Source organism: Callionymus lyra, chromosome 8 (genome assembly GCF_982586985.1).
Source record: "Callionymus lyra chromosome 8, fCalLyr1.hap1.1, whole genome shotgun sequence".
Lineage (NCBI taxonomy): Eukaryota > Metazoa > Chordata > Actinopteri > Syngnathiformes > Callionymidae > Callionymus > Callionymus lyra.
In genome coordinates, this window is record NC_141825.1 from 4,549,107 (window position 1) to 4,571,740 (window position 22,634).

Consider the following 22,634-nt stretch of genomic DNA (forward strand, 5'->3'; position numbering starts at 1 on the left):
CACTCATTTTTAAAGTGTTTCTTCATTTTAATAATATAAATTAAAAAAGAACTTGATTGATTAGATGTTTTAAATGATTCAATTAGAATATCATGTACAGAATATTTCAATTGAATGTTATAATTTAATTCATTTTCAAATACAAATTCAATCTTTCAATTATTACATTTTTTTTAATTCAACATTCCCACTATACAAACTATTGAATTCAAATGTACAAAAATTAGTTAAATATTTGCAAAACCAGAAAAAAATATATATTTTACTTTAAACCAATATTCTGAGGCCACTGATGTACTTCCATGTTTTTTGAACGTGTATTTCTTCAGAAGAAAACTCTTGGTTATGTAACCGTGTTTGTTAATAATTCATGATTGTATAGAGCGAGTACATTAACTACACCAGACACGAGTACATCATGCTGTACGTATTTAACAGAGAATAACTAGTAGTACGTTGAGAAAATGTTTATCAGGACAAGATTAATTTGACTCATTGTGTGTTTAAGCATTTTAAATAAATTCATTAACATGATTCAATTTATTTCAATAACTTCAACAGTTTTGAGTTGAACTCTCTGGTGCCTTCAACCAAAGACCTGCTGCTTTGAAATATAGTCATTAGTTTGCGGTTTTGGGACCGACCTGGTTTGTCGGGTGAGTGACTAGAGATTGTGTATCTGCAGGGGTGAAAGGTCAGTGCAGAGTCCCTGTTTACATGACGGGTTTAATGACTCTGGTTGTAGGTGACGGTTCATGCGAGTTGTTTTGCTTTCAGAATGACTTTTAGGGTTTTTGACCTGCAGATAAAGTTGTGCCAAAAAACTTGATTGAGATTTTGTTTCATTTTCTATACTACAAATGAAGCCATTTAAAGTTGGGCCTTCAAAACAACATCAAAGTTACCAAAAAGACATGGAAATTATACTAGTTATAAGATCTAACTTGTCATTTTAATCATATTTTTTATGTTAACTCTGTGTGAATAGATTTGTGACAAACGCCCACACTGTGGAAAGAAATTTTGAAGGTTTACCTTATCAGAAATCTTCTCTGAAACTGAACTCGGGTCCCAAACTCTTGTACAAGACTTCCGAAGATAAGACGTACTATAATGGCAAAAACAAATCACCAGGAAGGCTTCAAACTCCATCATGCAAGGAACTAAACGATCATTACAAAACGACGTTATCAAGATTTTTGAGCTATTGTTTACATTTCTGCACTAGTTAACACTGAATTTTAGTGACTTTTTTTCACTCTCTTTTGGTTGATTTTAAGGAACTGAAAGCCAAAGTATATCCAAACAACACTTCAAAAAGTCGACTGTATCCTCTCGTCCTCATTAATCTCACAAGTTTTTGTTCATTTAGCTGCGGCGGACGCAATGAAGTGTAAACGACAAAAATGAACAAGCACTGTAGCTATTTTTACTTTATTTACAATTGCAAATAACATGCAAATATTCAAAGGAACAATGAAATCCTGGCGATGACTGAGGACGAGAGGATACAGTGACTCCAGCAGTTTTTAAAGATGATGTTTGAAAATATTTTAGTTTGAAAACAAATGAAAGCAGTTACGACTTCGTCAAAAGTGATGTGGTCTGTAAATACTACAACACCAGAGTCAAGTACTGGACAATAATACACATGTATACTTGTTACTACACTATCACAACACCAGAGTCAAGTACTGGACAATACTACACATATATACTTGTTACTACACTATCACAAAACCAGAGTCAAGTACTGGACAATACTACACATGTATACTTGTTACTACAGTATCACAACACCAGAGTCAAGTACTGGACAATACTACACATATATACTTGTTACTACACTATCACAACACCAGAGTCAAGTACTGGACAATACTACACGTATATACTTGTTACTACACTATTACAACACCAGAGTCAAGTACTGGACAATACTACACATATATACTTGTTACTACACTATCACAACACCAGAGTCAATTACTCGACAATACTACACATATATACTTGTTACTACAGTATCACAACACCAGAGTCAAGTACTCGACAATACTACACATATATACTTGTTACTACAGTATTATAACACCAGAGTCAAGTACTCGACAATAGTACACATATATACTTGTTACCACACTATCGCAAGAACAGAGTCAAGTACTCGACAATACTACACATGTATACTTGTTACTACAGTATCACAACACCAGAGTCAAGTACACGACAAGACTACACATATATACTTGTTACTACACTATCACAACACCAGAGTCAAGTACACGACAAGACTACACATATATACTGGTTACTACAGTTTCACGATATATCATATGTTGATACGTACCTTACGATCAAACACTTAAAATTAATTAAAAGTCTGTTCATTTTCAGGTTGTGTCGATTCATTCATTGTATTTATTCAACTGGAAACTATATTTAATTTTATAACCACAAACTCAAAATCTCGTGGCTCCATCAGCGGCTGAAAACAAGAAAGTTTTGACCTGATGTTTCAAAGCCTGATCCGGTGGTTCGGCGTAACGACATCAATGGTTTCCTACAGCGTATCGTGAGTGATGATGATGTCATCAGGACGTGCCCGGGTAATGTTTCCCGGTGCGTATCGATCGTGCCTCATGTTTCATCTGCCATGTTGGCTCCCCCGTGTGTTACAGTATATGCCAAGTCATGTTTCTGAGCTCCACGGTTCAATCGGCAGCTCTTCCATTATCCTGCGGTAATACTTCTATTATCCTGCGGTAATACTTCCATCGTCGCATGAAGTGACTCCATGATGGGATTTCATCCGTCGTGAAGACGAGTCTCGTGGCTCACAATGACGGATACGATCGCCTTTTATGGGTCGTGAACGAGAGGAACGAGGAACACGAACTCTGAGCCGGATCAACTTTCAAAACATCTCTTTAGCAAAACAAGTTGATTCAGACTCGTGGACTTTGAAAACCTCTTGAGTATCATTAACAGGTTTTTCACGTAGAGATTTGTTTGGTATTGAACTGTGTCTTAAAAGTATAATAGAAACACTCTTGTCTCGATTGAACTTCCTGTTGTGTGTCCCACATCGCGCTCTTCTGCACTTAATATTTTGAGTGTACTGTTGGAACACTATCGCCACCTGCTGGCAGCACGTTTGGTTTGGATCAAGAAATATGAGAAACAAAATATTCGCAAGATATTTACACTGGTATCATCACCGAAGTGTCATCATCATACTGCTGCTGAAAATAATACACCTGTTATGTCATATATACTTGACCTAACATCCGTTTACAGCGTCAACGTCACTAAAATGGAGAAAGTGTCCATCTATCCATACTCAGTTTTGTTGGCATTTTAGTACATGGGGCACTATATTTCGCATACTAAGAATTGATACGCACTTATGCACTAAAAATACTAAGTTGAAGTACGCAAATATGTGATTTGAAACACCACTTTGGTTTCGATCAGTGTTAAAATGTAGTAAAAGAAGAAGCTGTCGAGTAATTTAAGTGTGTAGCAGCAGAGTTTGATTTGAGACAGTACTACACTGTTGAACTTTGAGCACTGTGTACTGTGAAGCAGTGCACTTAGAGAAGTGTGCAATCTGAGACTGCACTGGTCAAGTGACGAGTTCAATAAGGGATTTCTTCCGAGTAACACCATAAACCATCCAAAGTTTGTTTAGTTTTTCACCCACGGGTATGAGTTTTTGACATCATCTGGATCGTCCGATTTAAATGACAAGTATTTCTTTTTTGTTTCTGTTTTTTTAGATGATGTTTTTCATATTAATAGGAGATTATTATTTTATCACTCCTTCAAATTGTACATTACGATCTAGAAAATCCTCAAATGAAATTGTTACGAACATCGGCTCTTAAAGCTGACGTTTGAATGAATAGAAGTGAAACCAAAAATATATCCAAACAAAATATCTATGGTATCTACAGCTGAATCTATCGTTTTGAATCTATCGTCAGATAAGTGTAGTGCTAAAGCATTAGTACCTGGTCAGGTGAATCGTTCAATTAGAATCTTTCTCAAGTTTTCGACAGTTTGTTACACGACAAGTTTTCTGACTGTTGAATTTTCAAGATTCCAGTTAATGTCCTGCATTTGTTGGTGATGGAGAAGTCAAGTTTTTTCTTTACATTTTAACCAAGAAAACGGTCTTAAAATGCATCTATGAAATATGTCTTCAGTAGTTGTTCAATCCAGCACTAGTCACGCATTTTACTCTTTTTTTCCTGCCGTAAAAACCATCCTGAAGGAGGGAATTCTCTCCTCAGTCAAACACTAAGTGGCCCGGGGCAACACGTCCAGTGGTGAAGCTATGCTAGCCGTGAGTAAACAAGCTCAGGCACTTCTTTACAAGGTTCGCTCTATTCAGCTTCTCTCTTGATATTCCACGAGTGAGCTTCTGCTGCAGCAAAGTGTGTGTGTGTGTGTGTGTTGTGTGTGTTGTGTAGGCGCAGCGCCGAGTGCTAAGTTTCAAAGTTTCCTCCCACTTTGACCGCATTAATAATTGAGAACGTGTTGAGTAAATAATGATGGTGATCGATGAGTAAACGAGAGACAGTTTGAGTTCATGAAGAAAAACATCTTCAGTTTTTGAGCAAACACACTTTTATTACACAAGAGATGATGGATTATCAAGTGGCTGCAATTGTTTATCGTATAGTAAAGTTTCAGGGGAAAAAAATAGATTTTTTTTTGGCTATATCTTTAGCAAATAATTGTGAAACACACTCGTTCTCTGTTTTTGTGCCAGAAAATAAGTTAAATTTAACCATCATGTTATTTGTGACTAGATGTGTGTATCGTCAAGAATCTCGCGATTACAATATGTGTTGATACTATATGAAAATGCGATGTATAGATAATTGTTGCTAATGGAAATAGGCAATAATCTGTTTATTCGATACGTATCGCGATACATGATCATAGTTACGATGTATAGTGATACTTCAGTAACAAGTATGTATGTGTAGTATTGTCAGGTACTTGACTCTGGTGTTGTAGTATTTACAGACCACATGACTCTTGACGAAGTCGTAACTGATTTAATATGTTTTCAAACCAAAATATGACCAAACATCGGCTTTAAAAGCTGCTGGAGTCACTGTATCCTCTCGTCCTCAGTCATCGCTGAGAGCTCACGGATAACCTAATGACTGCTGCCATCTAGCAGCCACAAGTTTAATTGTGACACAAAAATGGACAAACGCGCGAATATAGTAATAGAAAAATACATCGCACTATTAAATTGTTCAGTACTTTCTTACACTCCTGCTTGTGACTTTATTTTATCAGTGTTGGTGATGTCGTCAAACAATCCCAAACCATTATCTCTCGGTCAACAAAGCCAAATGGAAGTTGGTTTGTTTTAGGGATTACATTGTTTGCTGTTGTGTAGTCAAGTTTTTGTTTGCCAGTTGCTCACAGAGTAGCAGCAGTTTGAATACAAGAAAACGTTTTAAGACTTTGTCACCAACTTGTTTGACGGTGAACCAGATCAATAAAACAAAATAGTTTTTTAAACTTTCATGAATACAGTTGTGATGAGAATGTTTATCATCAACACATTTAGTCATTGTTTAAGTAATCAATCTTAACAAAACTCTTACATACACTTAGTCTTCAAGTGTATGTAAGTTTTCAACATCAGAGAGTCGATGGAGGACTTCACTCGCGACCGTTACCAACGTCCGGTGAACGTGTTTCCGGCTCCGCTTCTCATCGACTCGGACTCTGTGGAATATCGTTTGATCTCTTGAGTACCGGGCGATTTCCACAAGGGATCGAGTCGGGCTGGAGTAAAGGTCAGGATGAGACGTGCAGTTGCGATCGCTCGGAACAACTCTGACGTCATCGAACGTCATCGATGTTTGATCGACATCCCGCTCACTGTGTGTGACGACACATCAGCGCTGCCGTCTGTCCAGACCTCAACGAAAGGTGGTAAGATTTTTTCATTTCCTCTCTTTAATTCGACTTTTACAACCGAGTTGAACTTCAGTGACAGCTGGTACCCACGTGACCGCTGTTCGCTTCAAAAGATCCCGCTCTGCGCGCCTGTCAGTGACGCGGCGTCGTCAGTGACGTCATCGGTGCTGAATGTGGGACTTCTTAATGTTCGCTCCATTACTAATAAATCCTTTATTCTTAATGATCTTTTCACAAGAGTTAATTTGGATTTATTATGTCTTTCTGAGACTTGGCAGAGAGAGGAAGAGTTTATTCATCTGAACAAACTCTGTCCAGTAGGGAGCGCTGTCCTGGGGAAGCCTCGCCTCTCTGGTCGTGGAGGAGGTCTTGCTACTGTTTTTAGGGAGAGTTGTTCTTGCAAAGTGATTCAGACACAGGAATTCACTTCTTTTGAGTCTCAGATGATCTTGGTTGGTTCTACAAGACCTTTCTATTGTGTGTCAATCTACCGTCCGCCTGGTCCTGCGGCGATGTTCTTGAAAGACTTTAGTGACTTCTTATCTTCCATTATTCAGATGGAATCTGTTCTTATTCTTGGAGACTTTAATCTTCATGTTGATGACGTCACATCTTGTTCTGCTAAAGAACTTTTAACTTTAACTGAAGCCTTTCATTTTGAGCAACATGTTTCTGAACCCACTCATCAAAAAGGCCACATTTTAGACTTAGTTTTTACTCTTGGCCTGAACATTTCTAATGTATCTGTACATGATGTCCATCTGAGTGATCATTCTCTTGTCTTGTTCAACCTGGACTTCATCCCTGAACCTAAGCCTTTGAAAGTTAGGTCTCAGAGGCGTGTCATCTCAGCCGATACTGCAGACAGTTTTTCTGCTATGTTTGACCGTCTTTCCTTTGATGACTGTCCAGATGTGGACAGTTTGATTCACTGTTTTACTGATCATTGTGTTGAAATACTGGATCAAGTGGCACCTGTTAAATCGAACTTGAAAATTCAGAAAAAACGGTGCCCTTGGACAAATGAAGATCTCCTGAGTCTGAAGAGACTTTGTCGAAAGACTGAGCGTCTCTGGAAGTCTACTAAACTTGAGGTGCACAGACTTCACCTCAGGGATCTGTTGACTTCTTACAATGAGATGGTAGAAACTGCTAGATCTGATTACATCAGAAAACTGGTAGCAGCAAATAGGAAAAACCCCAAAGTTTTGTTTGACACGATTAATTCTCTCGTGTCTCCTGCTCCTCAAATCACGCCGGTCTTCTGTGAAGCTGACAGCAATGCATTGTTGAGATTTTTCATTGACAAAATTAAATTGATCAAAGAGAAAATCTCTCCCCCTTTGTTGGGAACCCCTACTGTCTCTGAGCCCATCTCCTCCTCTTGGTCATCCTTCACTGCTGTATCTTTGGGTGATATTTCAGCACTAGTGAACAAGATGAAACCCTCCTCTTGCTCAGATGACGTCCTTCCTTGTAGGCTTTTTATCAAAGTATTTGATGTAATTGGCCCCTGGGTTACCAATATGGTGAACCTCTCCCTTTCCACAGGGGTTTTTCCCAATGCATTTAAACATGCCATTGTGGAGCCTCTGCTCAAAAAACCAGGCTTAGACCCAACTGACCTCAGTAATTTCAGGCCTATTTCTAAGCTCCCTTTCTTGTCCAAGATCTTGGAGAAGGTGGTGTCCGAGCAGCTGTCTTTGTTCTTTGGATCAGAGCGACATCCATGAGAAGTTTCAGTCTGGCTTCCGTAAACATCTCTCTACGGAGACAGCTTTACTGAAAGTGTCCAGTGACATCATGATGTCGGCTGACTCTGGTAAATTCACTGTTCTGGTTCTCTTGGATCTGTCGTCAGCCTTTGACACAGTTGATCACCAGATCCTGCTGAGAAGACTAAGGGATGAAGTGGGACTGTCTGGGTCTGTGTTAGAATGGTTCTCATCTTACCTTTCTGGGCGCAGTTTTAGTGTATCTGCCAATCAAATGAGGTCTGAATCGGCAGATCTGTTGTGTGGAGTCCCTCAAGGTTCTGTTCTGGGTCCTTTATTGTTTTTGCTGTACTTGATTCCCCTTGGTAAAATCATTCAGAGATTTCCAGATGTTTCTTATCACATTTTTGCTGATGACATCCAGCTCTACTGCTCTTTTGACCCAACTGAGCCCCAAAGGCTGAACAGCTTAGTCAATTGTTTGCTAGAAATCAAACAATGGCTGAGTGAAAACACTTTACAGCTTAATGTGGACAAAACTGAAACTCTGGTGATTGCTCCTGATGATACGATTCCAGGGTTGAGTCAGTACTTGGGTGACTTAGGTCAGTCTGTCAAACTGAGCCTGAGAAACCTGGGTGTTGTATTTGATAAAGACATGTCTCTTGTTCAACACTGTAGAAAACTGACCAGAAACTGTTTCCTTCAACTGAGAAAAATCTCTAAACTTAGGAAAATGCTGTCACAACATGATCTGGAGCTTGTAATCCATGCGTTTGTTTCTTCTCGTCTGGACTATTGTAACAGTTTGTTTTCATGTCTTAACAAGAAGGAGCTGTCTCGTCTGCAGTTGATTCAGAACTCTGCAGCGAGAATTCTGACCCGCTCTAGTAGAAGAACTCACATTTCTCCGGTCCTTAAAACTCTTCACTGGCTTCCAGTTTCTTTCAGGATCAACTTTAAAATTCTGGTTCTTACTTTCAGAGCTATTCATGGTCAGGCTCCTCCTTACATCACTGATCTGATCCAGCCTTACACCCCAGCTCGGTCTCTGAGGTCTGTGGATCAGAATCTACTTATGGTTCCACGCACACGGCTCAGGACCAGAGGAGAGAAATCTTTTCAGGCTGTTGCTCCTAAGCTTTGGAACAATCTTCCTCTCTCTTTGCGCTTGATGGAGTCTACTGACTCCTTTAAGAAACATCTTAAGACGTTTCTATTTGTTCAGGCTTTTCCTTGATTTTCTGGAACTCCTGTGTTGTTCTCGGTGTTGTCTTGATCTTTGAAGTATGTACTGTTTTGAGTATTGTTTTGATTGTTAAAGCGCTTTGTGACCCTGGTCTCGAAAAGCGCTATATAAATATATATTACTTACTTACTTACTTACTTAACACAAAGTGGAAATAAATCAAGATAATGTAGATTAAATGAATGTAAATTCAATCTAAAATATTACAGTTTCAAATCACCCTGCACCCCTCCAGACGAGACGTTATGTCTAAAAGAATATTCTGTGAGAGTTTTTGTTCTGACATATGCATCAATTAACAAATGACTGGTTGTTGACTAGAGGTTAATGGAGACTTGCCAACCTTATTTAATAAATAATGAGGATACATTACATTAGTAACTAATAATTCTGTTGCTGTACGTAATGCATTGTTTGACACTTGGATTGTGTGTGATGTCAACTTGTCCACATTGAAAACCATTTTTTTAATTACTAAAGTTATTGACTTGAAAACTTCAGCTAAACATATTATCCAGGTGTTTTTTTATGTTCAAATTGCAACAGTTTTCAATCGTTTTTAATCATTAACAAATCACTGACTTTGGTTGAATCTGACAATTGGTTACTGGAAATGATGTCAGCATTTATACGTATCTAGTCTCACAAAGTTGTTTAGTACAAGTTCTGTATATTATTCTGCAGAAATCAAAGTACTTTGACAAAATGTCTGGTGTGTGTTTGGCCATGGATCGTTCTAACACAAGTCACAAACATCATGTTTTAATGTCCTAAAAATGAAGAATACATGATGGATTTCAGAGACTTTCATGACTTCACACTGCGGACACTTCTGTTTAAGATAATCAAGATTATGGAATATTCTCCGACACGAATGCTGCCAAAAGAATATGTGTGAATTTGTGTATGTCTTAATAAAGGTAATTCATACCCGAGATACCCTAGCGTCAAGAAAAACTAAGTGAAAAGGGCAATGAACATCAGAATTATTTGTTACTTTTTAGCAAGTGTTTTTTTTTTTTCTACTAGAGATTATATATTTACTTTTTAACTCTATTTTACTATGTGTAACGTAACTTTTTGTTTGTTAGTATTGATTTGATGAAATCGGTATCGATAGAAGTATTGTTCAGAGCCCGGTATTGAAGTAAATTGGTACCAGTATTGAACATTTTCGATAGATACTCAGCCCTGAACAAAGATTCTCATCATCGTCACGTTTGGTTGGATCAACCTAAACTCGTACAGACGTCAGATCCATGTTTATTTCACTGTATTTTCACTTGTTTTTACTATTTCAGTCAAACTTTCTGCTGAAGTTACACATAACCACACTTCCTTTCTGTCAGAACAAAGGGATGTTGAGAAAAACATTTATTAGAATTTACCCAAAATTACAATTACATTTCCATTAAAAACCAACGAAAATATTTTTTCTGATTCAACAAATGAGCCAAAAAGTACGTAGAAAAAAGAAATCGCCTGCGCGTTTATCTCGTACTGCAACAGTTTACAGCTCATTGTGAAGCAGCCAGGATGAGGATCAACTCCTGAACCTGAGACCTTGGTGCTCCGATCTCTAGACTGAGAAGTTCAAGTGCCTGTAGGTCAGAGGAGGTCAACGGCATCTGTTTCTTGTCTTGAGAAGATTCTGCAAACTTTTCTCATATTCTGTCATCATCTGTGGATCGGTCCTGTGTAGCTGCAGGGATGCAGAGCCCTGCTCACCTCCTGACTGTTGATGCCTGCGCCTGGGTCAGCAGTCTCTGTCGCCGTAAGTGAGTCTGCTGCTGGAATGAAGCCCCCAAAGTCTTTTTGTTCTGAACATTTTTTGCCTGATCCTGCCAGCCCTGCATCCATCAGCGATTCTGCAAGTGGAGTCCATTCTCTCTCCTCCTCCTCCTCCCTCCATCCATCTCTCTCTGTGCCATCCTGCATCCTCCCCTGACTTGAACCGTGCTCGAGTGCTGGCGTGGTACCAACGTGGTACCGACGTGGTTACAGGCATGACCGTGTTTGCTTCTCCGTCTTTAGACGTCTGTGACAAACTGCCTGAACCGTGATGTTTGTGGTTTCGCCTGTGGAGTGGTTCGGTACTTGACCCATTTTTTGACTGTGATGTTGAAGTGTTGTTGTCGTGGTCCAGACCTCTCTGCGGGTCCTTCCGGTCGACCATCCCTGAAACACCTCGCCAGGAAATGGTGTTCAGAAGTCGACATGATGAATTTGAATCATCCAAAACCATCGGTGTGTCACAAATCGCGCACTTCTGCACTTGCAGCGTATATTCTGAGTGCACAAGTGCGTTCCGATGAGTAGTGTGCGAAAATGTAGTGCGCAATGAGCACTCAAATGTCCTGAAAATTGCGTGTGGATCGATGGATACTTTTCACCCTAAACAGCCGCCATCTTAGTGACGTAGATGAAGCTAAACTGAAGCTACGTCACTGACGACGCCTTTTCATAGCAGATACCGACGTAAATGTCTCACGAAAACACAAATCTTACCACAAAACAAAATGGAACACAACTTGATAACTTTTTCCAAGTGTTGGCGATAGTATTCCAACAGCTGGTTTTCAATCGGCGTCAAAAAGTAGAAGAAGAAAAAGCTTTCGAGTAATTTTCGGTTAGTGTGTAGCGGCAAAGTTTGATTTGAGACAGTACTACACTGTCGAAATTTGAGCACTGTGCAAGTAAGTGTACTGTCTTACAGTGCACTTGGAGAAGTGCACGGTTTGAGACACAGCACATGACTTTTGTTTTATAAGATCGGCCACGTCTATGCTAACAAATTGACAGGCTACATGGATGCTACGCTAACGTCAATTTTTATTTGTTCATTTTTTTTTTCTCTTTCACGTTGAATTAGGGACGCAAATAAAATAAAAAAAAGTTGAGAAGCAAATTTTCTTGACTACACAAGTGGATCTTATTTTGTCCTTTTGGGAAATTAGGAATTTCTCTGTTATTGTAAGAAATGTCAAGATGACGGCTTTGCAAGATCATGGATGCGTTCAAAAGTTTCTTTTAGTGCAACACATTTCCCGAGCTAACCCCTAAGAATGAAAAGGTTCTTCTGCTGACGGGATGAGTTGGTGCACGTTGGCCAAACCAAAAACATCATGTGAAACCAGGCTTCGTAATCGTCTGCCCATAGTTTTCTATCTTTGAAATCCACCGAAAAACACTTTACTTTTATAACTCGTTTCCTGCAGGAACGATCTTGTCCTCAGCGGTGCTGCCAGAAGACGCGGTAAAAATAGGATTGAATCATATTTAAGTGCTAGAAGGAAACCACACCCTCGCTCTTATGATAGTTTCCATTATTTTGATTTTCCACACAGCTAATGCTAACGAAGCACCCGCCCTTGCTGCTTTTATTTTTTTTGAGTCCGTGTTAGGATGTTCTGTGTTCAGGTGTTAGGATGTTCTGTGTTCAGGAATGGCAACCAGTCGTCGAAGTTTGTCTTTGGTGGGAACGAAATTTAAAGCATGCGACTGTGGTGACAAAATATTTTCAGAATCGTTCGTCCCACTGCATTTAAGTCTAATAATTTCAGTGATTCCACTGAAATCCAAGAAAAGGAATTCTAAGATATAAATGCACTTACACTTACTGGCCAGAGGTGGAGCTATATACATAGAAAAATAGTTTATTAACATTGAAATAATCAACATTAGACCAAGAAACATAAAATAACATAACATCGTGACTTGCAATGGACACAGAAGCATCAACAATAGCAAAAATCTGAATCGGGGGTTTGAAACAAAGTCACACAGTGGGCCTAAATCTTTTAGCAGTCCCGGGTCAGGGGCCAAACGACAAACATATATTTAGTCCTAACGGGATGTTGGAGTCTTATTTATATATTCTCTCTTCATTCTTTTGAGGCGTCTTTTGTCTTGTTCATCTCCGTTTGTCCTCCTTCAACAAAGTTAACATCCATCATCTCTGTTTCTCATCTTAAACATGGAACTCATCTCAAACATAAGTCAACCCATTAACTTGGAACATTTATCTACTTTGATTTTCTAGCCAACCATCCGAGGGCCCCGTAAAATAAACTTGATTAGGCCCCCGGGGCTTCATCTTTAAAAAATTCAAACCAATCTTTTCGTACCCATCGTTGAGTTTTTTTTGTACAGGGAAATGTCCTCGTCGTCTTTAGTAAACGAAGGAAAAAAAGGGACTAAAAAAACAGGTTCTCAAATGTTCTAGTGAGTCGTTGATTTGGGCAGAATATGAAACAATCCTCAAATATTTACTGAGGGAAGCGGTAAAGGGTTGTCATTCTAAACTCATTAACTTGTGCTGGATTTGAACATTCAAGGAAGTTTCCAGCGTCGCGTCGCACACGCCCATCGGCAAACACACAAACACCAGAAAAATGCTCACATTTCATGGTCTCTATTGTCAACAAGCCCCGGTCTGTCCGCGAGCGCTCGTCCCTCTTCATTGTGGTTGTGAAACACAAAACCTGCAGGCTGAAAGTGAACGTCAGCAAATGTTGCACGGACGTCTCCTCCCTTTTCGCTCGAACACAAACAAAAGCCCCCGGTGATGCTGAGGCAGCACTTTCCGGTCTCTCCGCTCTGAGTGCACGTCCAGGGAAGTCTCGTCCTCCTGGATCGTCTGCTGCGTCTCGTCTGTTCAATTTTGCATTTCCTCGTCCACAACACAACGGCAGCATTTTAGATGAAGGAACATCATGTCTGCAGCTGCTGCTCTGACTCCATAAATCACACTAACATTTAAAGTGATGCAGAGAACTTTATTGATCCCTTGGGAAAATTAATTTGGGAAATGTTCTCGAAGACAAAATCCTCTCGTCCATTTTACTAGCGTGAGAAGGAAAAAAACATTTACTGATGTATCAATATTTTACTTGCGTTACTGTATCGACGTTTAACAGCACTGTATCAATTTATTTTTTCTCAAGTCTGTTCTTAGGCTTTCATTTATTTTTTTGTTGTCTTTTCAAATAATATTATGATTATTACGAATGAATTGAAACCGTTTTTTATTCATTTATATGCAGAACTCTGATGACAATCCATAATAAATGTTAATTATAGAAATTGAGTAATTGTTAAGATTTCTTCCACATGATCCAGATCTGTTGATTTTTAAACCTTTTTTTTAATTTTTAGTCTTTGTTTTGCCAATTATTTTTGTCCTTAAATTCCACTTACCTTCAAAATTGTGTCACAGCAGGAGGCCATCTACTCTGTCTGGTTCTGCTTGAGGTTTCTGCCTGTTAAAAATACATTTCAATTTCTTATGATTTGACACTTTAAATGCAATTGAATTAAGAATAAATTCTAAATATATTATTTAGTTTTTTCCTATCTCAGTACATTGTGCGTCCCAATTAATTAAAAATGTGTCAATATTTTTAAATAAAGTGACTTTATATCGAGTGGTAAAGTGTGGTTCATGATATTGTTTAAATTTAATTAAATTCAATGTAGTTTGTCAAGTCAGAATAAACCTCTTTTCTTCCTTCATTCTGTCCATTTGGCTCCTCACAACAACCCCGGGATGATATTTCTCGTTATATTTGTCAGTGGTTTCAAAACCACAAGCCCTGTTTTCAAACCGGCAGGAAAAAAATAATCAGTCAACGGAAGATGTGTCTCTCTTCGTTTTAGAGTTTTACTCAAGTCCCATTTTTCAGTTCCGACTTTAACTGGTTATGAGTTACAACAAGAGTTTTGAAAACCTAGAAAAACATCTTCCTCTTGGACAACCTTCATGACAAATCAAGCCATTTCCTTCTTCCTCTCAGTGAAGATCTGACTTTGAATCAAGAGGAAAACTTGACTCACAAGTGAACACAAACAGAAGATTTCCGGACTCACAACCTTCCTCTAGTTGTTATCTCGGTCCTGCATCGTGGCGTGAAAGTTAAAGCATCGGATCTGTCGCAGTGAGCTGGACTTTCACTGCTGTCACTCAAAGTATCATGTCCTGCTGCTCAGTCTCAGCCTCTGAATCATGTCCCTAATGCAGGATGTTGTTCTAGCGTCTGCTTTTCCTCAGTGACGGACGACCGATGGATGCTCTTTTGATAAATGGATGTTTGTGTTTTCGCTAACTTTGGCCCTTCTCTTCTTCCACAGTCGGAGGAATAGTCCCCAGTGACTCCCTGGAGGTGCCGGGTCCAGACTCCCTGGAGGTGCCGGGTCCAGCCGCCATGTCGGTGACCGTTCACGAGAACCGCAAGTCCCGCACGAGCACCGGCTCCATGAACATCTCGCTGTTCCACAAGCCGTCGCACCCGGACAACGTCCTGACGCACTTGAACACCATGAGGAAGCAGTGCTTGTTCACTGACGTCACGCTCTGGGCCGGAGATCGCTCCTTCCCCTGCCACAGGTCAGTGAGGTCGTCAACGCCGGATCAAGACATTCAGATTGATCATGTTATGACGGATGTTTATCTAAAAGAACAACAAACTGCAACATCCACAGTTCAACGATAAAGTGGAACAGCCACAAAAATTACAAATGTGATCTATTATGCTGCGGCTGCTAACTAAGGCTTCTACGCTAACTAAAGCGTCCGCGCTAACTAAAGCGTCCGCGCTAACTAAAGCGTCCGCGCTAACTAAAGCGTCCGCGCTAACTAAGGCGTCCGCGCTAACTAAGGCGTCCGCGCTAACTAAGGCGTCCGCGCTAACTAAGGCGTCCGCGCTAACTAAGGCTTCCGCGCTAACTAAGGCTTCCGCGCTAACTAAGGCTTCCGCGCTAACTTAAGCTTCCGCGCTAACTAAAGCTTCCGCGCTAACTAAGGCTTCCGCGCTAACTAAGGCGTCCGCGCGAACTAAGGCGTCCGCGCAAACTAAGGCGTCCGCGCAAACTAAGGCGTCCGCGCTGACCTAGGCGTCCGCGCTGACCTAGGCGTCCGCGCTGACCTAGGCGTCCGCGCTGACCTAGGCGTCCGCGCTGACCTAGGCGTCCGCGCTGACCTAGGCTTCCGCGCTGACCTAGGCTTCCGCGCTGACCTAGGCTTCCGCGCTGACCTAGGCTTCCGCGCTGACCTAGGCTTCCACGCTAACTAAGGCTACAAGTTACCTACGGCTTCCAGGCTATCGGTGCTCTCTACACTAATTGGAGCTTCTAACAAAATGCAAATGCTACACAAATGCTATGCTAAATTAGGCTTGCTACGCTAACCGCTACTTGTACGCTATCTGCAGCTAATGGTAGGTTCAAGGCCTACTGAGGCTTCTCTCCTAACAATTACTCCACACGTCATGTTCCTCACAATACTATTGTCAACAATCAACGGTGACTCGGCTGCTTAAGAGGCACAAGGAACATAAATACATTAAACGGTCATTTAACCTCAGTTTATATTTCTTTTCAATTTCTAAAAGGTTTTTGTTTCTCAGGGTCGTCTTGGCGGCTTGTAGTCGATACTTCGAGGCCATGTTCAGCGGAGGACTGAGAGAGAGTTTAGACAGTGACGTCAACTTCAGAGACAGCATTCACCCCGAGGTACGACACCGATGTAGTTTTTACGTTTGAGGAGCATTTAAACGTGTTTCTAAGTGTTATCAAGTGGTGTTTAGATAAGAGACTCAGGGGCCACATGTGGCTTTTTCATCCCCTTAATGCACTTAATGACACTTCAGGGAGTTCAGTTCAGTTTAGAGAGAAAAAATCCTTCTATGTTTTTTTATTGTAGTAATTGTATACAGTTGGCTTGACTGACATTTAAAAATATATTCGGTTCAAGACTTGGACAGAACTGAGTCGTATTTTGTGGTTTCAAGTTAAAAAAATAAATAAATAAGATAAAAACTTTTATTCTTGAAGTTATAATGTTTGAGTTTTCATGAAAAATTTCCTAAATTTTCAAAGTGATAAATAAATGAATATCCATCCATCTGTCTTTATCTTATTGATTGAAAATATATATATATATATATATATATAGCAATAAAAATAATACATACTTTTTACCACTGTTATTTAACATCTCAATTTATATTATATTGATTCAAAGTGTATATGAAAAAATAAATGCTTCAAAAAACTACAATTCAAAAAAAAACAAAAAAAAAACGGTTTCAATATTTCCATATTCCAATGATTAACTTCCATAGAAGAAAAACTTTTGTGGTGCGTCAGCAAAAAAACCCATCAGATCCTGTCCGACTCTTCCAGGTCTTGGAGCTGCTCCTGGACTTCGCCTATTCCTCCCGAGTCATCATCAACGAAGAGAACGCCGAGTCCCTGCTGGAGGCCGGCGACATGCTGCAGTTCCATGACATCCGGGACGCGGCGGCCGAGTTCCTGGAGAAGAACCTGCACTCGTCCAACTGCCTGGGCATGATGCTGCTGTCGGACGCTCACCAGTGCAAGCGTCTGTACGAGCTGTCGTGGAGGATGTGTCTGCTGCACTACGAGACGGTGAGAACGCTCGCCACGACTTGGCAGGATGTGGGGCAGCAGTGTGGGTGGGCGGCGGGCGGCGGCGTCTGCTGGCGAGAGCAAGACACATGCTGACCAGATCCCAAGACTTTTTGGATCCCAGCTCGCATAAATTGTTCAATTGTGCTGACTTGACGAAACATGAATAATGAACAGCGATCAATATTCTCTCCGAACACATCTGGCACCTCGTTGTCCCTCAAATTGAAATAGGGAAAAATGGCCTTTTCCAAAATATTATCCACTTAAAGCAGCTCTGGGTAGTTTTGGGTACTTGTTGTACTACAATAACTTGATCACACATCGACTTAAAACTACTTGAATGACTCATAAACTGTGACTTGAGGTGTTTTTATATTCACTGTAAAAGTTCTTGATGGTGTGAACATGCTACATAGTCAAGTCTACAAGTCTGGAAACAGAACATTCATTAACTGCTACAATCCAGGACATGGAAACTTCTGCGAAGTTTAGCTAGTGCTCATGGGAAATGTAGTCTCACGTCAAGCTAAACACTACCACTGTAGTCCACTGGTGTCTCTCGACTAAAAATCGCTTCAAGCTGGTTTAAATAGAAAATGAATAAATAATTATAGTATTTATCTCACATTCCTCTGGTATCTAATGTATTTTTAATGTTTAAGATAAGTTAAGGAACTGAGATTTCTAAGAGTGTAAGAAAATATCCTTACGGCGATACATGTACGCGATATTATTTTACACATTTTTTTGCATTTTTGCAGCTTTTAAAGCTGATGTTCGGACATATTTTGGTTTGAAAACGAATGAAATCAGTTACGACTCCGTCAAGAGTCATGTGGTCTGTAAATTCTGCAACACCAGAGTCAAGTACTGGACAATACTACACATATATACTTGTTACTACAGTATCAATATATATCGTATTGTTGACCCTGTATCGTGATACGTATCGTATCGGCAGCTCCCTGTCAATCCAAACCTCTTTACTGATGATAATACCGATAAACCTGAAATACATCATCTTTGGAAAGGATAACAAACTCAGAGGTGATTAAGATAAACCGAGGCCTCAGAAAATAAAAGAATAAGATATGCTTCCTGTTACAGTTGTGTAAATACCGTGATCCCACAAAGTACTTCAAATAATCATACAGAGGCAACTTAACGTTCCAGCCTTCGTTCTTGTGACAGTCTATCTAAATATGAACAGCAGACAACAAACAACTTCCACACAACCACAGCACTTAGTGGGAGATACTAACTATACACACATACCTTACTTATGGTGCCAACAACACTGTAAACTCCCATGATGCCTTTCTAGTCACTGCTCTATTTAGGGTCGCTACTGTACTGTATTTTAAATTATACGTCAGCTTTGATTGGTTGGCTGGGCAGCAAAGCATTATGGGAGCAGTTGAAGTTACCATTATTGACACTGTTGTCCCCTGACTTTTGAATACATTTTTCTTTTCAATATTTTGGCCCCTTGTGAAGTTGTCTAGAATATTAAAATAAAACAATAAAAAAAAAATTCCACTTTATTTTTAATCTTATTTTTAACTGTTGAAACGTTAACTGTGTGTATTCAATATGAAATAAAACTACATACAGATATAAAACAATGTACAAATAAAAAACGGTTTAAATAAAGGTACACATTTCTTTATAACATATACAGTATAGTATAGCTAGTATCATGTATATTATGTTTTTCATGTGTATTCATATCTATTTAGCACATGCTTATACATCACAAATATTATGTTATAGTATTTATATATTAATATATATGTAGTTCTTGTATGGCTATCTGTGTAAAAATACAAACAAAAAAAATATTTAAAAACGGGTAGGAAATTTAAAAAAAAAGTACTTATTCATACTTTTTTGAACTACAGGGTTTTGTTATGTTTTTTTTGTGTAATTGGTGTTTTGTTATTTTCTATGTACAAATAGTTTACATATTTTTTGTTTGAAAAAGTTTGAAATAAATAAGTTAATTCATACATAAATATTTCTACTACAACTTCAGGTTGGTAACTATAAGACGGTTGAATATATACAATTATCATAAAACCATCTTAATTACACAGTATTTTATCAATTACAAGGGGCTTAAAATACCCCCATGAAAATTAAAATATGAACAATTTTGATCAAATTATAACCATATTAAATAAATATTAAACAAGGAATATTTGTAAACATCAGACCCTTTTCTAAAATTGTAGTTTTTCCGGATTATTTAGTTCTCAGTTTGACGTGTACTGTGACAAATGTGTGTTTTTCAGCTAGTGTTGTGTACTCGACTAGAAACAATCGGAAGAGAAGAATAAAATGAATCCGCGGTGAAGACGATCCTGATGTTCAATCATTAATGATGATCATCATCTCACTCTCCATCACATCCGTCCATCTTCCTCTCCTCCGGATCATCCCTCGCTTCATTCAGAGCGAGGAGGGAAAGCGCTTCATCGATCCGGGTCGGAGGAGGACGAGTGATGGATGCGACTCGTCCACGGACGTGGGCCGGCGTTGGGTCGAGCGAGCGTTCTGTTCGAGCGTCTGCTCACATTGATTTTTGGCGAGGAAGCGCTCGCTGTCGTCGCGGCGCCGTGTAGCGGCGTTTAATAAACGGCAGCATTAAGAGCGGGCGGTGACATCACTGGCCTGAGGGAGGAGAAAAGGCTGAATAATCAGTTTAGTCTGAGACTGTGGTCAGAAGAAGATGTTTCCTCTGGTGCTGGACGAGGACGGAGAGAATATGTTCAACTTTTTCACAACAAAACAATCTGAAGCCTTTGGAAGCTGGAAAATGTTTTTTCTTCTTCTCCTTCATCCTCCTCTTTCTCCACTCTTTCATCTGCTTCTTAAAATTAGTTGTTTCTCTTTTCTCTTTTTCTCCTGTATCCTCCCATCCTTTTACATTCCTTTTCTTTCTCCTTTTCTTTCTCCTCTTCTCCTCCTTTTTCTCCTCTCCTTTTTTCTCCTGTATCCTCGTCCTTTTACATCCCTTTCTTTCTCCTCTTCTCTTTTTCTCCTCTTCATTTTTTTTCCTGTATCCTCGTCCTTTAACATCCCTTTTTTTCTCCTCTTCTTTCTTTTGTTCTCCTCTTCTTCTCCTCTCTTTGTTTTTTTCTCCTGTATCCTCGTCCTTTTGCATCCCTTTCTTTCTCCTCTACTCCTCTTTTTCTCCTCCCTTTCTCCTCTTTTTCGCCTTTTCTTTCTCCCCTCTTCGTTTTTTTCTCCTGTATCCTTGTCCTTTTACATCCCTTTCTTTCTCCTTTTCTTTCTCCTCTTCTTCTCCCCACTGTTCTACTACATCCATTCTTGCTTTTCATCATCATCCTTTTCCTCTTCTTCTTTTCAACTTTTCATGTTTATCTTACCATTCTTTTTCCTCTTCTCTTTTCTTTTCCTCCTCATTTTCCCTTTTTTTCTCCTCCTCTTGTTTTCAGCTTCTGAGCGTCCTCTTTCTTCTCTTTAACTTTCACGTCATCTTCTTCTTCCTCTTCAATCCTATTCACCATCTTCATCTTTCTCTTCTTTTCCCTATTCTTTTTTCATTTCATCATCCTTACCCTTTGCCAATTATCCTCTTCTTCTTTTTCATGTTTCTGTTTCCATTCTTCTTATCCTCTATCTTTCTCTTCTCCATTCTCTTCCTTGTCCTTGACCTATTCTTCCTCTTCATCGTACATTTCCTTTTTCTCCTTCCTCTGTTAACTATCTCCCTTTATTATTCCTTCTTTGTTCATCTTCTTCCTCTTTTCTTCCTCGTCTCGTCTGCTTTTCTTCTTTCTATTTTGTCGTCTACCTCCATCTCTCCTTCTACCCCTGGACTGACCTTCATTCGATCCGACCTCACGACCACTTGATGATGAAGTTTGGAACTTGAAAGAAAGTTTGTAGATCTGGTCGTCAACGTTTGAATCTACGCTGAAGTTATTCATCATCATCTCATCCACTGTTTTATCGAAGGATCATTTTCTGTTCCGACCTTTGCAAAGTTCTAAGTCGCTCGTCTGTTCCAGGTCCGAGAATCCGAAGATTTCTACAGCCTGACGAAGGATAAACTGCTGGAGCTGATACTGAGCGACGAGCTGGAGATCGAGGATGAACAGGTGAGTGTTCAGGAGGATCTGAAGCATAAGTCAAACTGATTGATCCTATTAACAGCTGCTGCTAAACTTATGTTTCTCTCTTGATCAAATGTATTTGACTAAATTGAATGTTTTCCTGACATAAAAATTCCTCAGTTGGATATTATAAATTATATTTTCTAATTTTATTATAGAGTAACTCAATTGACATTCTAATCTTTAACATATACACAGAGTGTTACGGGGTGCTACATTTCACCTCACTGCAGATAGCACTGTTAGCCACTTGCTAAGCTAGCACTGATAGCCACTAGTTAAGCTAGCACCGTTAGCCAGTATCTAAGCTAGTACTGTTTGCCACTACCTAAGCTAGCACTGATAGCCACTAGTTAAGCTAGCCCCATTAGCCACTAGTTAAGCTAGCAGGTATAACATTGAGTGTCAAATGATCTTACTTCCAGTCCCATAATGTATGGGATAAATAATAAATCTTGACCATTACACAATTGAAATTATGACCACAATAAAATAATTGTGAGCCCCAAAAAAAACTTAACTTGAGTTTGACAGAAGCTCAAAGTTCAAACTTATTTAAAGTCCAATAATGTACTGCAACAGTTGGACTTTTAATCCTGACCATTAGATGATTAAAATGATGAGCAAAATACAGTAATTGGGTGCCCAGAAAAAAGTTGACTTGAGTTTGACAGAGGCTCAGCGTTCAAACTTACTTCAAGTCCCATAATGTACGGCAACAGATGGAGTTAGAAATCTTAACCATAACACAATTCAGATGATGATCAAAATAAAACAATTGTAGCAAAAAAGAGTTGACCTGAGTTTGACAGAGGCTCAGCATTCAAACTTACTCTCAGTCCAATAATGTACTGCAACAGATGGAGTGTCATAAAGTGTGGTTCAATGATCCTGCAGGTGGTGTTCAACTCCATGATGCGCTGGGTCCGCTACGACCTGGAGGTTCGGCGTCATTACCTCCCGGAGCTGCTGAAGGGCATCAGGTTAGCTCTGCTGCCGTCAGAGTGTCTGCTGGAGGCCGTGGCCTGTGAGGAGCTGGTGATGGCGGACAAGAGGAGCAGGTGAGTTTGGACCCTGACTCGGATTCACAGCTACACAGGGTTTGAGTCGCATCTGTTGATCTGTGTCGTCATAATACAGTTG

The 22,634-nt window shown here is 39.7% G+C and overlaps 1 protein-coding gene across 3 annotated transcripts in view; it reads left to right on the forward strand.

Moving 5' to 3' along the window:
- Window positions 1–22,634, forward strand: part of klhl25 (kelch like family member 25) — a 36,662-nt gene that overhangs the window by 992 nt on the left and 13,036 nt on the right. For 2 of the 3 annotated variants that reach the window (XM_087797099.1, XM_087797098.1), the window contains exons 2-6: window positions 15,049–15,304; window positions 16,323–16,428; window positions 17,101–17,346; window positions 21,387–21,476; window positions 22,389–22,552. In XM_087797099.1, coding sequence (XP_087653225.1) covers window positions 15,123–15,304; window positions 16,323–16,428; window positions 17,101–17,346; window positions 21,387–21,476; window positions 22,389–22,552 — 788 coding nt within the window. In that variant the 5' untranslated portion in view covers window positions 15,049–15,122. Of the gene's footprint in view, window positions 1–10,621; window positions 10,694–15,048; window positions 15,305–16,322; window positions 16,429–17,100; window positions 17,347–21,386; window positions 21,477–22,388; window positions 22,553–22,634 lie in introns of those variants that run through there. The other variant, XM_087797100.1, reaches the window with a different exon arrangement.